This window comes from Rhinatrema bivittatum, chromosome 19 (assembly GCF_901001135.1).
Source record: "Rhinatrema bivittatum chromosome 19, aRhiBiv1.1, whole genome shotgun sequence".
In the NCBI taxonomy this organism is placed as follows: domain Eukaryota; kingdom Metazoa; phylum Chordata; class Amphibia; order Gymnophiona; family Rhinatrematidae; genus Rhinatrema; species Rhinatrema bivittatum.
The window spans coordinates 21015563-21033225 of NC_042633.1; the positions used below are offsets into that span (position 1 = coordinate 21015563).

Genomic DNA, 17663 nt, shown 5'->3' on the forward strand with positions numbered 1-17663 from the left:
GCAGGGGCTGGAAATACCACAGGAGACTCCAGCAAAATGCAGAGAGCGCAGGGGCTGAAAATACCAGAGGAGACTCCAGCAAAATGCAGAGAGCGCAGGGGCTGGAAATACCAGAGGGAGACTCCAGCAAAATGCAGAGAGCGCAGGGGCTGGAAATACCAGAGGGAGACTCCAGAAAAATGCAGAGAGCGCAGGGGCTGGAAATACCAGAGGAGACTCCAGCAAAATGCAGAGAGCGCAGGGGCTGGAAATACCAGAGGGAGACTCCAGCAAAATGCAGAGAGCGCAGGGGATGGAAATACCAGAGGAGACTCCTGCAAAATGCAGAGAGCGCAGGGGCTGGAAATACCAGAGGGAGAATCCAGCAAAATTCAGAGAGCGCAGGGGCTGGAAATACCAGAGGAGAATCCAGCAAAATGCAGAGAGCGCAGGGGCTGAAAATGCCAGAGGAGACTCCTGCAAAATGCAGAGAGCGCAGGGGCTGGAAATACCAGAGGGAGACTCCAGCAAAATGCAGAGAGCGCAGGGGCTGGAAATACCAGAGGGAGACTCCAGCAAAATGCAGAGAGCGCAGGGGCTGCAAATACCAGAGGGAGACTCCAGCAAAATGCAGAGAGCGCAGGGGCTGAAAATGCCAGAGGAGACTCCTGCAAAATGCAGAGAGCGCAGGGGCTGGAAATACCACAGGAGACTCCAGCAAAATGCAGAGAGCGCAGGGGCTGAAAATACCAGAGGAGAATCCAGCAAAATGCAGAGAGCGCAGGGGCTGGAAATACCACAGGAGACTCCAGCAAAATGCAGAGAGCGCAGGGGCTGAAAATACCAGAGGAGACTCCAGCAAAATGCAGAGAGCACAGGGGCTGGAAATACCAGAGGGAGACTCCAGCAAAATGCAGAGAGCGCAGGGGCTGGAAATACCAGAGGGAGACTCCAGAAAAATGCAGAGAGCGCAGGGGCTGGAAATACCAGAGGGAGACTCCAGCAAAATGCAGAGAGCGCAGGGGCTGGAAATACCAGAGGAGACTCCAGCAAAATGCAGAGAGCGCAGGGGCTGGAAATACCAGAGGGAGACTCCAGCAAAATGCAGAGAGCGCAGGGGATGGAAATACCAGAGGAGACTCCTGCAAAATGCAGAGAGCGCAGGGGCTGGAAATACCAGAGGGAGAATCCAGCAAAATTCAGAGAGCGCAGGGGCTGGAAATACCAGAGGAGAATCCAGCAAAATGCAGAGAGCGCAGGGGCTGAAAATGCCAGAGGAGACTCCTGCAAAATGCAGAGAGCGCAGGGGCTGGAAATACCAGAGGGAGACTCCAGTAAAATGCAGAGAGCGCAGGGGCTGGAAATACCAGAGGGAGACTCCAGCAAAATGCAGAGAGCGCAGGGGCTGCAAATACCAGAGGGAGACTCCAGCAAAATGCAGAGAGCGCAGGGGCTGAAAATGCCAGAGGAGACTCCTGCAAAATGCAGAGAGCGCAGGGGCTGAAAATACCAGAGGAGAATCCAGCAAAATGCAGAGAGCGCAGGGGCTGGAAATACCACAGGAGACTCCAGCAAAATGCAGAGAGCGCAGGGGCTGAAAATACCAGAGGAGACTCCAGCAAAATGCAGAGAGCGCAGGGGCTGGAAATACCAGAGGGAGACTCCAGCAAAATGCAGAGAGCGCAGGGGATGGAAATACCAGGGGGAGACTCCAGCAAAATGCAGAGAGCGCAGGGGCTGGAAATACCAGAGGAGAATCCAGCAAAATGCAGAGAGCGCAGGGGCTGAAAATGCCAGAGGAGACTCCTGCAAAATGCAGAGAGCGCAGGGGCTGGAAATACCAGAGGGAGACTCCAGTAAAATGCAGAGAGCGCAGGGGCTGGAAATACCAGAGGGAGACTCCAGCAAAATGCAGAGAGCGCAGGGGCTGCAAATACCAGAGGGAGACTCCAGCAAAATGCAGAGAGCGCAGGGGCTGAAAATGCCAGAGGAGACTCCTGCAAAATGCAGAGAGCGCAGGGGCTGAAAATACCAGAGGAGAATCCAGCAAAATGCAGAGAGCGCAGGGGCTGGAAATACCACAGGAGACTCCAGCAAAATGCAGAGAGCGCAGGGGCTGAAAATACCAGAGGAGACTCCAGCAAAATGCAGAGAGCGCAGGGGCTGGAAATACCAGAGGGAGACTCCAGCAAAATGCAGAGAGCGCAGGGGCTGGAAATACCAGAGGAGACTCCTGCAAAATGCAGAGAGCGCAGGGGCTGGAGATACCAGAGGAGACTCCAGCAAAATGCAGAGAGCGCAGGGGCTGGAGATACCAGAGGAGACTCCAGCAAAATGCAGAGAGCGCAGGGGCTGGAAATACCAGAGGAGAATCCAGCAAAATGCAGAGAGCGCAGGGGATGGAAATACCAGAGGAGACTCCTGCAAAATGCAGAGAGCGCAGGGGCTGGAAATACCAGAGGAGACTCCAGCAAAATGCAGAGAGCGCAGGGGCTGGAAATACCAGAGGGAGACTCCAGCAAAATGCAGAGAGCGCAAGGGCTGGAAATACCAGAGGGAGACTCCAGCAAAATGCAGAGAGCGCAGGGGCTGGAAATACCAGAGGAGACTCCAGCAAAATGCAGAGAGCGCAGGGGCTGGAAATACCAGAGGCAGACTCCAGCAAAATGCAGAGAGCGCAGGGGCTGGAGATACCAGAGGAGACTCCAGCAAAATGCAGAGAGCGCAGGGGCTGGAAATACCAGGGGAGACTCCAGCAAAATGCAGAGAGCGCAGGGGCTGGAAATACCAGAGGAGAATTCTTTTGCAGATTAGGGAGCTCCTTGGTTGGCATGATGGAGCCACAGATGTTTTTTAAGTTGAAGCAGTGCGCAGTTTCTGAGAGAACTTTGGGGCTGGGGTATAAATGTCTTCATTTATCTCATCTGTCCTTGGGTGGAGTGCGGGAAGGAAGCCACTCTTTATTTGCAGGTAAATGCAACCAGAGGAAAGGAGCGTGTTTGTATATATATATACATATATATAAATAAGAAATCTTTAAAATAAAAGCATATAAGAGTGAAACAGTTACACAGGGAGGGACGTAAAACCATATGAAACCTTTACATATTTGATACCGCCTTTGATACCACCTTTGATATCATTAACTACAATATCCTCATTAAACGCCTTACAGAAATTGGGATCTCTGGTTCAGCCCTACTCTGGTTCATTTCCTATTTGGAAAACAGACAATACACAGTCCAACTCGCCAACACTGAATGTAAACTCATTGATCTCCCCCAAGGAGTCCCCCAGGGCTCATCCCTCTCATCCACCCTCTTTAACATATACCTCCTGCCCATCTGCCAACTCCTCTCTGACCTCGGCCTCACCCATTATCTCCATGCAGTCGATGTACAAATACTCATCCCCATCAAAGAATCCCTGCACAAATCCCTCGAATTCTGGCAAAATTGCCTCCTCTCCATAAATTCCCTCCTCACCAACCTCCATCTTGCCCTTAACACGGCTGAAACTGAACTCATCATCATCTCCCCCCGCAATGACCCCACACCCCATCCCAATCACAACCCTCACCCGTGCCCAACCCCCTTCCAGCAAAACGTACGAAACCTTGGTATCATGTTCGACAACCAACTCAACTTAAAAACCTTCATCAATACTACCATCAAAGAATGCTATTACAAGCTCCATGTGCTCAAAAAGCTCAAACCCCTCCTCCACCTCAACGACTTCCGCACCGTCCTCCAATCTTCCATCTTCTCAAAAATCGATTACTGCAACGCCCTGCTACTGGGTCTCCCTGCCTCTACCCTTAAACCCCTACAGTTGCTACAGAATGCAACCGCAAGAATCCTCACAAGCACCCGCAAAACTGACCACATCACCCCTGTCCTCAAGCAGCTTCACTGGCTCCCTATTCCCTATTGCATCACCTACAAATGCCTCTCCATTATTCATAAAAGCATCCACAACAGCGACATTCACTGGCTCAACAACTCCATCCGCCTTCACACATCCAGCCGCCCTACCAGATACTCCTACAAGGGAACCCTCCATGCCCCGACCCTCAAGTCCTCACACCTATGTGCCACAAAAAAACTGCGCCTTCTCCCTGGCCGGACCTACACTCTGGAACTCAATGCCAACCGATCTACGGTTTGAACCTAGCACACAGACATTCAAAAAAAAAATCAAGACCTGGCTTTTCAAACAAGCCTTCCCGGAATAGTACCGCTCCCGCCCCTTCTCCCCCCTCTGTCCCTCAGCAAATAACCTGAACTCCATGGTATCCTTGCAGTTCCCCAAACTTCTCTCCTCATTTGTACGTAACATGACTAGACCCTTGTATATATGAATCTTTTGTATATAGTGGTTTTCCCATTAATGCTTTTCAAGGTACCCTCACCCCTGTTTTATGTACGTTCCACGTTCTGTTCCAGGTAAACCGATATGATGTTTCGCCGAATACCGGTATATAAAAACGTTTAAATAAATAAAATAAATAAATATTTCAATCAAGTACATGTAATTAAATCTGAAAGTAATAATTCATAGAACATGACAACATTTAAAAGGTAGATATGAAAGCCCTGCTTTGTAATGTTCACACATTGCAGCTTTCTTGTAATATAACTTTTGTGTTCCAAAATTCTGGTTCCCGATTCTCCTTTTTTGTCTTCCCTGTGTACAGAGATCAATAAGAATAGCCAGATTGGACCACTTCCAGCTGTTTGCACACATCTGTGCTGTAGAACCATGTTCCGCCACTAGATGCTGCTGTAGGACAAGCTGTCAGGGGAGTGGTTTGCTTGCATCATGGGTGGTGAATGTTGGGAAGGTGAGGAGAGAAGAGACATTTACCCCCAGGTATGAGTTTAGCATAGGGGGAACAGGTGTGGAGCATTGGCTGCAGATGAGGGAGGATGACCAGCTGATGGGTGAAAATGAATTAGCATGCAGTCCTCATCATCCAACCAGTGGTGAGGGATTCTCGTGTGCCACCCATATGTGTCTGTTCTCTGTCCCTTGATTACTGCAGAGCGGCAATGGCAGAGGAAGCTCAGACTGCTCTGCATCACAATTAAAAGCTGGCATCCAATCCCTGGAGGTAACAAGTCCCTCCGGATGATGTCTGTCTATGTAATTCTATGCTCTGTGACTCCAGTTCACACCTGCCTCAGATTAATGGGTTGACAGCAGTTGCTTGGGGTGGACTGGGTGGGAGGGCAGAGGAGGTGTTCACAAAGCAGCCATGGGTACATCAGCACAGGCATCACTCAAACAGATCATTCCTATGCAACGACTCTTGCCGTCGGGGAGGGCAAAAAATGTAATCGCTGTGCATAACACATTCCGTGCATCCCCTTCTATGCCACCCTGCAGGAGCTGCAAAATAAAAATCCTTATTTTTAACTGGTGAATCAAAGCCAGCATGAGCTGGGAGTCACAGAGGATGAGGCACACGACCATTCCTGCTTTTATCAAAATGACTTGTATCCCTAGAGTTTTGATTGGACTCTCTTTGCGGTATATATTTACTTACGGTACTTAAAAGTATTTCTAATCTGGTGGAGGACGTAGCTATTACGGATTTTTTAAAAGAGCTCCCTTTACCACGATTGTCGGAGGACCAGCAGTCGAAATTGCAACGGCCCATTGAGATTATAGAGGTTTGTGAGGCGATCTGCTCGCTACCGGCCAATAAGGCACCGGGCCCAGACGGATTGACGTCTGTCTTTTACAAAACATTGGTAGACGAGGTGTCCCCAGTCCTACAGTCCGTTTTCGAAAGAATGACGGACCAACAAGAAATGCCCAAAACTATGCGGGCCGCGACCATTGTTGTCCTTCCTAGCAGGTCGATACAGTAAGGCCGCGGTAGAAACAGTGCGGCAGTGTCAGGCGCACCCTTCCTCCCCGCACGCACAGTTCTCTTCACTAAGTCCCCGATACTCTCTTCTAATTGCATGCAAATGCATGCCGCGGCTTTAAAGCGTTAGGGAAGGGTTATGCCCGCGCAACCCATTTTACTGTATAGGCGCTTAATACAGCGCCTATACAGTAACCTGGGTGCGCTGGTACCTGTCATTTCAAATGACATTTGAAATGACAGGCACCAGGAAGTGTAAAAAACACGAAAAGTCGGGAGAGGAGAAAAAGCAGAGCCGAGCCGAGCAAAGCGAAAGTGTGCAGCAAGCCGGCGAAATAGACCTGCGAGCAGAGGCAATAGCAGCGGTTGGGTAAGCCTGGCACCCTCCTTGATGTAGTACGTCCCGGATGCCCCCCCCCCTCCCCAGCGCGCCCGCCACTACCCCTTTCATCAGCTGCATCCACTGCGACCCGGCAGTCCCGTGAGGCCCTGCGAGCAGAGGCAATAGCAGCGGTTCGGTAAGCCTGGCACCCTCCTTGATGTAGTACGTCCCGGATGCCCCCCCCTCCCCAGCGCGCCCGCCACTACCCCTTTCATCAGCTGCATCCACTGCGACCCGGCAGTCCCGTGAGGCCTACAAAAAAAAAAAAAATCCCCGGCTCCCGCGCCCCCGCACTGGCCCGCCGACTTTACCCCCCTCCTCCCGATCGGGCGGGTAGGCGGCGAAAACCAAAGCAATTTTTTTTTTTTCAAAAAGCGACATCACACAATGCATAAAATAATTTCTCCAGCCTTAAAGCGACTTACTTTTGGGATCTGTCAAGTAAGTCGCAAAAGTAACTTACTTTTCTGAAGCCATCACGATCGTAGCTCAAGACGAAGATGGCCGCCTGCACGGGGGAAAGCGTGCAATTGGCCGCTGAAGACGTGACGTCACATCTTGTGACGCCAAACGTCGTGACGTCACGTCTTCAGCTGCCAATTGCACGCTTTCCCCGTGCAGGCGGCCATCTTCGTCTTCGTCCGGAGGAGCTAAGATCGTGTTCCTGATGGCTTCAGAAAAGTAAGTTACTTTTGCGACTTACTTTTGGGATCTTGACAGATCCCAAAAGTAAGTCGCTTTTGGAAAAAAACAAAATTGTCGCTTTAAGGCTGGAGAAATTATTTTATGCATTGTGTGATGTCGCTTTTTGAAAAAAAAAAATTGATTTTGGTTTTTTTTGCTTTTCGCCGCCGCCTACCCGCCCGATCGGGAGGAGGGGGTTAGAGTCGGCAGGCCAGTGCGGGGGCGCGGGAGCCGGGGATTTTTTTTTTTTTGTAGGCCTCACGGGACTGCTGGGTCGCAGTGGTAGCATGGTGCTGTGAGGGGGGCGAAAGGGTATATACCCATGAACGGATTTGAGTGGGAGCGCTCTGTGAAGCGGGACATGCCCGTGAGGGGCATAATGGGTGGATGCAGCTGATGAAAGGGGTAGTGGCGGGCGCGCTGGGGAGGGGGGGGGGGGCATCCGGGACGTACTACATCAAGGAGGGTGCCAGGCTTATTGTTTTATTGTGTTTGAGTATCTTAAGCGGTGTCGATGGATTTGTTACTAGACTCACAGTCCTAACTCCTTCTAGGGGGAGGCAGTAAAATAGCACGTTAAGGCCGCGGCAAAACAGCGGGTTACTGAGGAGATAGTATCAGCGCCCGTTACAGTATCGGAGGGGAATAGCTAATTCCTTCATTATACAGCTTTTTCGTTCATTTACATGCTGGGTGCGGAAAGGGTTATGTGTCTATTTTACAAAGCGCTAAGGACGCGTGAAACTGGAGACTGTATTGCTGGATGGCCTTACTCGTCTGTATTGTGCGCTCCGAGCACGTTACAGACGGGCAATCTTCGACCGGACGATACTGTATCGAGCTGTAAGGGAGGTCGGGATCCTTTGTTGGCATCCTCCTACAGACCAATTTCTCTGTTAAATTTGGACATCAAACTTTTCACAAAAAGTTTGGCTAATAGATTGAAGCCTCTCATGCCTTTTTTAGTATCGCCAGACCAGGTGGGGTTTGTTGCCGGGAGACGATCTACAGTAAATATACATAAAGTACTGGCGGCCTTAGAGCACTGTCAAGCGTCTAAGATTCCTGACCCATTATTAGTCACCTGCGACGCAGAGAAAGCGTTTGACAGAGTAGCATGGCCCTTCCTCCGGCAGGTCTTGTCCAAGTTGGGTTTTGTTGGAAGAACTTATGACTATATTAATTTACTTTATACTAATCCTTCCGCCCGTATCTCGGTCAATGGCCAACTGTCAGAGGAATTTTACCTGCAGAGGGGGACCCGGCAAGGGTGCCCCCTATCCCCTCTTTTGTTTATTTTGACAGTTGAACCTCTGGTGTGTAGATTGAAGGTGAATCCCGATGTGACTGGTATTTCGGTAGGGGCACAAACGTATCTCACTCTGCTCTTTGCAGATGATATTTTGCTTTTGGTATCTCATGCTCGTAAAGCTCTTCCGGCTGCCATTAATATTTTTCAACTATACCAGTCACTATCGGGTTTCAAACTGAATTTAGATAAAACAGAGGCCTTAGATTTGGGTGGGGCTTTGCGGGCTGCTTGGTCAAATTTTCCAGTGAAATGGGCTGAATCAACGATTAAGTACCTAGGCATTATCATCCATCCCAATCCTCAGAAGTGGTACAGTCTCAATGTGCACCCTGTCCTTGAGAAGGCTACAAAAAAATTAGCGGAATGGCAAAACCTCCCTCTGTCCCTGCAGTGATTAAGATGGTTATCGCACCGCAACTATTATATAAATTGACCATGTTACCCTTTCTATTTCTTTCTAAGGATAATTGGACGATTCAGACCACCATACGTAAATTCATTTGGAAAAATAAGCGGGCACGTTTGGCATATTCCACGATGACCGCTCAGAGAAACCATGGAGGCTATGGACGTCCAAATTTTACAGTTTACTCATGGGCGGCAAATTTAAGATTTCTGGGGGATTGGCTTTTGGGCACTCAAGAATATACTGATCCCACCTTGATACGGGCCTTATGCTATCCGGAGAATCCCTGCTATATTATTCATGTCATGGCCCACAAGGGACCCCAACCCTATATGTGTCATAGATTAGTAGCTGGGTTGCGGAAAGTATGGGGTCTTACCCGTAGACTCTTGGGTTTACCAACCCATGTGTCTCTCCACTTTCCACTACGAGGTTCCACACCGGAGTCCCATGAGATGCTACCAGCCCACCACAGTTTTAACATTACATCTAAGTGGATGCTTCAAGAGATGTTGGATCCTAATACTGGACAGGTATACACCTTTGCGCAGTGTCAAGAGAAATTCGGTCTTAAATCTCACCATTTTCTCCTTTATAGGCATTTGAAGGCAACTGTCCAGGCTGTACTGCAAGGGCCAGTGGGGACTGCTATTACAAATTCTACCTATGACTCTTTGTTGGAGTGTTTCAAGGCTAAGACAGGATCTTTATCCTGTTTATATCAATTTTATCATTCTGTATTACCATCTTCTGTGTATGCAAATTTACTTCCTAAGTGGTCCAGGGACTGTGGGGAAACATTAGACGAACGAATGCTTCGAGCCTGTTATCAATCTATCACTAAGATCACCAATAATATTGGGCTTCGCGAATTACAACAGCGAATTTTTCATCGCATCGTTTATTTGCCGGCGAGGGCTCACCAGATGGGCAGCATTGCATCACCTGCATGTTTAAAGTGTGCTCAATCCCCAGCAACGTTAATACACTGTTTGTGGGAATGTCCAATGGTATCTGCCTTTTGGGACACAATACGTGGCAATTTAGGTGTGTTATTCCATGTGGACATTCAATGGTCGTGCTCTTTCTGCCTTCTGAACAATGACATCGGAGATGTTAGTCTAAATGTGGACAACATAGGTCTGGTGTCTAAAGCTTGCTTGATTGCAAAAAAGTGCATCTTACTAAAATGGACTGACGAATGACCTCCGGCCGGAGATTTTTGGACTGCTTTGATGACGGAAATATATCAGCTGGAATATGGTTCTATGTACAAATCCTTTAGCCCACGCAAAAAAACGTGAGTTTCAGGAGATCTGGGGGCCATACTATAAGACTCTTTCTCAATACTCTAAGTCCCTTGCGCCTCTGGAAGGGTTGACGTAAGGCATGGTTAGCCAAAATTGGTCTCGGCTACCTCTCTATATACTACTATCCATTATTAATCTTATTATTATTATTATTATTTTTGCATTATTATCTTATTATTATTATTATTGTTATTATTTTTGCAATCCACAATGCCTGTTGGTCCCCAATAAGGGTCGCATACCTCGTATGTTTGTATTGTTATGTTCTGATTGTATGATTCTATGTCTTCTCCTTTTCTTGTGGACACCTATATGCTGTTATGCGTAAAGTTGTGAGTGAGGTTCTCTGCAGAGGGGGGGGTGGGGGGTGGGAGGGACATTGCGATTGTAGCTGAGGGGCTGTTGAATGTTTTTTTGTGCTCCTCCTTCGTTACAGTTTGAAAACTTGGTGGTATGTATCTGTTTCATTGACGTGATGTTGGCTGTTAACTTGTTATCATGCCCCAATAAAGAAATTATTAAAAAAAAAAAAAAAAGTATTTCTATCCCACCAATCCAAAAATCTTGTGCTCCCCCACCCCAGGTTATAAGGATATTGCACTGCATGGGGCAGAGACCAAGATTTGTCTTTCCAGGGCCTATGGTGGAACTGTGTGTGTGCAGCTTGTAATGCTGCTGCCTGTGCTGTAACTGTCCGAGAGAGAGAGTGAGTGAGTGTGTGAGTGAGTGAGTGTGTGTGTGTGAGGTTTCTTCTTTCTTCGACTCTTGAATGCCAAATGACAGCTTGCGTTGGGGGTCACGTTGGACATGCTGTACATCAAAATGACATCGTCCACTGGGGTGAATGCGCCAGAGCTAATTAACTCCGGTGCGACCCCCAACGGATGCAGTCATTTGGCATTCGCGAGCTGAAGAAAGAAGAGGAGCTGAAGAGGAGCTCCCAGGCCAGGAATCCAAAGCCTGAGCCAAGCATCGGGACCCAGCTTACGGGTCGGGTTGTGGCATCGGGCCTGGGTCTGGGCTCTGGCCTAGGCTGAGGTCTCAGCGTCGAGACCCAGCCGTCGGGTCAGGTCACGGCATCGGGCCTGGGTCTGGGCTAAGGCCCTGGCGCTTGGACCCGGTCTCCAGGTTGGGTTATGGCGTCAGGCCTGGGCTTGGGCTCCAGCCTAGGTCAAGGCCCAGGTGTTGGGACCCAGCCTACTGGGCAGGTTGCGGCACTAGACCTAGGTCCGGGCCCTGGCCTAGGCTCCGGCATCTGGACCCGGCCTTCATCGTATACCCAACGGATCAGGTAAGGGTTTTGGGTTTTTTTTAACTTTCAGGGGTTGCATTTGCGCCTAGGCCCTGGCCCTTGCTTTGGGCCTCGGCCCTAGGCAAGGCCCCAGCTTCTTGCCTTGGCCTCAGCTCTAGGCAAGGCCCCAGCTTCGGGCCTAAGCCGAGATGCTGGCATTGTGCTTGGGCATAGGCCACGGTTCCTGCTTTGGGCCTCGGCCTATGCCATAGGCAAGGCCCGATGCATTAGTGTGAAATGAAATGAACAAATAAGGTTAATTTCGTTTGACGGGGACCCCAGTTTGAAATGAATTAGCCTGATTTGTCGCATTTTACAGTTATGTATTAAATGAATGCACATCCCTAGTGTGGGTGTTTGTGTGTAGCTTGCCTGCCTAGGAGCTCGTAGTGTTTGTCCACGGTATCTGTGGATCTGTTACACCCTGTGACTGTTTATTTAAACTTTACAAATGGGACTGAATGGTTTATAAGACAGGGAACAGTCAGAGAGAGAGAGGGAGATCCCCCGCCGCCCTACTCCCGAAAGGTTAAGTCGAGCCCCTGTTACTTACCTTCAGGTTACATCCGTTGTTGTTTTCAAACTTGGTCTCTATACGGACATGTAACTTTGGCAGGAAGGAGCACTGGAAGGGGGAGGAAAAGAAAGACGGTTGGGTGAGTTGGGGGGGGGTGGGGGGAGAGCAGTGAATAAATGCAGGGCGAGGAGGGGGTAAGGGGTAGCAGTTCAGCTTAGTTGCTGCAGGGTCCCACTGGGGTTACAGCAGCATAACTATGAAAGATGGCTCCCTGGCCAGAAGGGAGAACATTATCAGAAGGCCCCCCCCCCCCACCCAACATTTTCCCTTGTTTGGTAGAGCATCGAGATCAAGAGAGAGAGGAAGGGTGGGATGGAGTGAAGCCAGGATAGCAAGGCCCTCCTGTACCTGAGTTCCGATCCCAAGGCTGCCACCAATTTATAGGGCTGTTTGGCGGGATGAGGAGAAAGCATTGGGTTTAAAGCCCTGGGCAAGGCCATTGCTGGAGTCCTGGCTCCTGATACAGCACATGGAGGGAAGAACTTTCTAAATGGGATCCCAGAGAGGGAGTGCATTCTGTCGGAAATGGTTTAGGCACAGGGGCACATGGTTTAGAGCCCTCCGAGCCCCATCTTTCTTTGATTCTGGGTGAGCTCCTCCACCTTCCTAGTCTTTTTACATAAAGAAACTCAAGAGGCAGGGATAAGGGTCCCCTTGTGTTGTGGCCTTTTTAAAAATCTCAGCAAAGCTCGGGTGGGCTGAAGGGTGAGACAGTGACCCTGACGGCGACTTACCGTGTATTCTGCGGAAGACGTGGATCCAGGAGAGGGGGAGGGATGGGAATGGGGGAGGAGAGAAGAGAGCAGAATGTTAGTGATGGGTGTTTGCCTTTATATTTGCTTATATTGCCCCCCCCCCCTCCTCACCCCTTTTGCTGCTTCCCTGGAGCAGACATTTTAAGCTCCAGTGGCGTCATTAATTGGGGAATCTTTCTGAAGGAGGGGGCGATATGGAGTGAGAGCTGCGACTGCCCTGAGTGACCCCCTAAAATAAGCTGACACCTCCCCCCCCCCCGAGGGAATGTCACTAAACAGAACCTTATAACAGGGTTCTCAGGAATGACCTTAGAACAGGGACACTGGGAATGGGGAAGGCTCTTACAGTGTTCTCAAACAAAACACTGGCCGCCTTAGTTAATGTGTTTATATTCTACCTTCCAGCACTTCAAAGTGGATTATGTCCAGGTATTGTAGGCATTTCCCTTCATGAGATTGACCAATCTTGCGAGTTTGCTGTAGCGTCAGCCTGGCTTGTTTCTGTTTGCAAAACCCTATTCCCCACCCCCACCCCTTCCACTCTCCCCATCCTGCCTTTCTCCTTCCCCATTTTGCACCAGCGGCTTGCCAGCTTGGCAAACATTTACCCATTCTGTGTGTACTTTCTATTGGTTCAGTGCCCCTCAAGAAACACCCCCTAACCCAGGTCCTGTCAGGGAGGGCACAGAGCAGAGTTATTAACCATGAAGCGTTATTATAAAGGAGGAACAGTCTCTCCCTCGCAACTCTCTCTGTGATGCAGGTGAGACATCTGTCATCTCCAGTTAAGGGCAGCATATTACCTGTGATGGTGTAGGGGTAGTAATTCCAGGCCTTCTCTACAACATAGAAGATCTTCGGGATGAAGCCCCTCACCCACGTAGGCAGTTTGCTGGGTAAAGTTGATTGAGGAAATGAATTAGTTGATGTCTTTTCAAACCCGCAGTGATGTAGATCACAGAGTGACCCAATACATGAAACACTCAAAACCAAAAGATGGAAGTGGGGAGTAAGGTGAGAGAAATAAGCAGCAGATGGGTGGACCTTCTGGGAGATTTGAATGAGGGAAAGGAAGAGAGCTATGAGATGAAGGGATGTAGGATGAAAGAATGGATGGGATGTTATAAATAGAGGGATACCATTGATAGAAGTGTGGAAGGAAGTCTTGGGAGATGGGTGGGATGAGGGAAAAGGGTTCAGTCTATGCTACCGAAAGATGAGTGGAAGGAAGGGAGTTAGCTGGGATGATGGGGGGAGGGTTGAGTGGATACCACAGATGAATGGCTTGAGTTAGGAGGGGGTGATGGTGGGGGGAAGGGTTGAGTGGATGCCACCAATGAGTGGAGGGAGTTGGGTAGGATGATGGGGGAGAGAGGGTGGATGTCACTGATGGATATATGGAAGGAAGCGTTGGGGGGGAAGGATTGAGTGGTTGTCACGGATGGATAGCTGAAAGGAAATCTTGGAGAATGGGTGGGATGATGGGAAAGATTGTGTGAATGCCACCAATGGCTGGAAGTAAGTTTTGGGGGTTGGGTGGGTTGATGGGAGGGGGGGAGGAAGAGTTGAGTGCATGCCACAGATGCATGCGTGGAAGGAAGTCATGAGGAGAGGCAACACTGGAAAATTGGTTTTTACCAGTTAATTTTCGTTCCAGAAGTACCACAGATCAGTCCAGACAAGTGGGTTTTGCATCCCTACCAGCAGATGGAGGCAGACAACAAAAACTTTGGTGGACTGCTACATAACCGAGAGTGCCACCTGCAGTCCCTCAGTTTTGACCTGTACCCAAGCCATGCTAGAGTGAAAACACCACTATCCCCTGATTTCCCAGGGCAAACAACAAACGTAGGGTTGGAGTCCCCTGAACTGAAGATCCACATCAAACACAAGGAAACCAAACAAACCTGGTAATCCTTACTGCAACTCCAACATCGCTCTAAGCTTCAACAGCAAGAGGAAACATGGAAAAAAGGATTTGCACTCACAAAGAGGGGAGTAGCTGGCTTGTTACGGCGGTTACTACCCCAAACCAAATAAGCCTGATACTTCACTTTCAATGCATATACAACATAGTTCTCTGCTTCAACGACAGGGGAGAAGAAAAAACCGATACTTCACACATCCAGCAGAGCTCTCTGCTTCAATGGCAGGGGAGAAGAAAAAAGGGTTCGCACTCACAAAGCGGGGAGTAGCTGGCTTGTTACGGCGGTTACTACCCCAAACCAAATGTGCCTGATACTTCACTTTCGATGCATATCCAGCATGGCTCTCTGCTTCAACTTTCGATGCATATCCAGCATGGCTCTCTGCTTAAACGGCATGGGAGAAAGGCTGATACATCAGGCATTTCCAGCATAGCTCTCTGCTTCAACAGCAGGGGAAAAGAAAAACTGATGCTTCACGCATATCCAGCATAGCTTCAACGGCAGGGGAGAAGAAAAAAGGATTCGCACTCACAAAGCGGGGAGTAGCTTGCTTGTTACGGCGGTTACTACCCCAAACCAAATGTGCCTGATACTTCACTTTCGATGCATATCCAGCATGGCTCTCTGCTTCAAAGGCATGGGAGAAGACTGATACATCACGCATTTCCAGCATAGCTCTCTGCTTCAACGGCAGGAGAGAAGAAAAACTGATTCTTCACGCATATCCAGCATAGCTCTCTGCTTCAACGGCAGGGGAGAAGAAAAACAACCAATAAGGGCTGTATAACATAGTCTGGGTAAAACAAGCATGGGTGTAGCTTGCTTATTGCGGTGGTTACTACCCCTACTACCCCTAACTAATCAAGCTAGATATTTCACTTGGATGCAGCTCCATCACTGCTCTCTACGTTAATGGTGGGGGTGGAAGGGAAATAGAACCAAGAGCTAAGAGAAACAGATAAGTATGAGAGAAAAGATGTGTGAAGCTTGCTGGGCAGACTGGATGGGCCGTTTGGTCTTCTTCTGCCGTCATTTCTATGTTTCTATGTTTCCATAGGCTCTGAATCTATGTACACTGAAGATCATAATGTCTGCCATCAGCATGGTCTTTCGCAAACAATGGGCTGGGTCTCTGGACTGATCTGTGGGTCTTCAGGAATGAAAATTATTAGGTAAGAACCAATTTTCCTTTCCTGTTCGTACCCCAGATCAGTCCAGACAAGTGAGATGTAACAAAATAACCCTACACTGTTGCATTCGTGCCTGCTCTTGCCCTCGGCTCCACCCTCTCTACCTCTGAGGCGACTCCCTTCGGGTCTGATGGACAGTTGCTGCCGCGGCTTCTCCTCACCGTTTCTTCCCGGAGTTCCCGGGCTGGCCTGACGCTGCGGATCCGCCATGTTCCTGATGACGTAGGGTGCGCGCTCAGAAGTTTGTACCAGCAAGGGCGCCAATCTCGGGGGCGTCCCCCCGTAGTGACGTCATCCACTTCCAACATAAAAGGTCTTTGCTTACGCTTACGAATCGAGTTAGCATGGGATTGATTGCGGGGATCATCTCGACCCGCTTCATTCTCCGCTGCTCTGCCTCTTCGAACTTACCAGGGGTACCCGCTCCTCGAGGGCCCCGCTCTCTCCTCTTGTTTTCAGATTGCTAAGACGGGATCCGGTACTCGCTCCTTGAGGGCCTACGTCCCTGAACGCTCAGAAGTCTCCCTACTGCCTGGAAGCGATCGCAGACGTGAACATTGTGAGTTTCTATTCCAGTTGCATATAGAAACCAGTACTTGCTCCTCGAGGGCCAATGCTCCTAGACCTCGGAAGATTCTCTTCTGTCTAAGACGCTATCGCAGGTACGGAGAACGTGAGTTATTACAGATTGCAGATAGGAACCAGTACTCGCTCCTTGAGGGCCAATGTTCCTCAAACCCTCCGAAGACTCTCTTCTATTTCAGAAGTTATTTCATATACAGATATTGTGAGTTCTTATTTCAGTTTGCCTAGAAACCATTTTTTTTCTCTCACACATACTTATCTGTTTCTCTTGGATCTTAGTAACCTTTTTTATTCTATTTCCCTTCCACCCCCGCCATTAATGTAGAGAGCAGTTTTGGAACTGCATCTAAGTGAAATAGCTTAATTACTTAGGGGTATTAACCACCGCAATAAGCAAGCTACACCCATGCTTATCTGTTAATCCAGACTATGTAATTCAGTCCTTGTTGGTTGTTGCCTGAATATAGATCCACCAGGTTACTTCCGTAGGCAACCACCGACCTTGGGCCATCCATTCTTGACAGACCACCCCCAACCATTGAGGCTGGCATCCGTGGTCACCACCACCCAGTCCGAAGTCTCCAGATCCACCCCTTTCTCTAAATTGCGATAAGACAGCCACCACGAGAGACTGGACCTGGACTCCCCCTGTAGCTGTAAAGGCTGCTGATACTCCTCCGACAACGGACTCCAGCGGGACAGTAACACCCTCTGGAGAGGCCTTAGATGGGCCCATAGTACCAAATTTAGTGTAGACGCCATAGAACCCAGCACCTATAAATAATCCCAGGTCGTGGGAACTGGCAGACGTAAGAAACACTCTATTTGTGACTTAAACTTTACTACCCTCTGTGGGGTAAGAAAAACCTTGCCAGCCCAGGTGTTGAACCATGCTCCCAGGTAATCCAATAATTGGGTCAGTACTAGAAGACTCTTGGCTAAGTTTATCACCCATCCGAGCGACTGTAACATGTCCATCACCCAATGCACCACCTGGCAACATTCCCCATTGGACTTTGCCCGAATGAGCCAATTGTCCAGATAAGAGTGGACAAGAATCCCCTCTCTTTGCAGCACCACCACCACCTTCATGAACGTTCGTGGTGCCGTTGCCAACCCGAAAGGAAGGGCCCAAAATTGGAAATGTTGCCCCAACACCATGAAGTTTAAAAACTTCTGGTGCTCCTGCCAAATGGCTATATGCAGATAAGCCTCCGTCAAATCCAGGGACGCTAGAAACTCTCCTCTTCGGATCGCTACAATTACCGTCCGTAACTTTCCCATCCTGAAATGTGGCACCTACAGAGTCATATTGATCTTCTGGAGATCTAGAATGGGCTGAAAAGTGCCTTCCTTCTTGGGAACCATGAAATAAATCAAGTATCTTCC

The 17663-nt window shown here is 49.3% G+C and overlaps 1 protein-coding gene across 3 annotated transcripts in view; it reads right to left on the bottom strand.

Annotated features, from left to right (window-relative positions):
• LOC115080726 (cytoplasmic phosphatidylinositol transfer protein 1-like) overlaps nucleotides 1–17663 on the bottom strand; it is a 51174-nt gene that overhangs the window by 17198 nt on the left and 16313 nt on the right. For all 3 annotated transcript variants that reach the window (XM_029585104.1, XM_029585102.1, XM_029585103.1), the window contains exons 3-5: nucleotides 13375–13463; nucleotides 12551–12558; nucleotides 11793–11864 (exon numbers count right to left, since the gene is read on the bottom strand). In XM_029585104.1, coding sequence (XP_029440964.1) covers nucleotides 11793–11864; nucleotides 12551–12558; nucleotides 13375–13463 — 169 coding nt within the window. The remainder of the gene's footprint in view (nucleotides 1–11792; nucleotides 11865–12550; nucleotides 12559–13374; nucleotides 13464–17663) is intronic.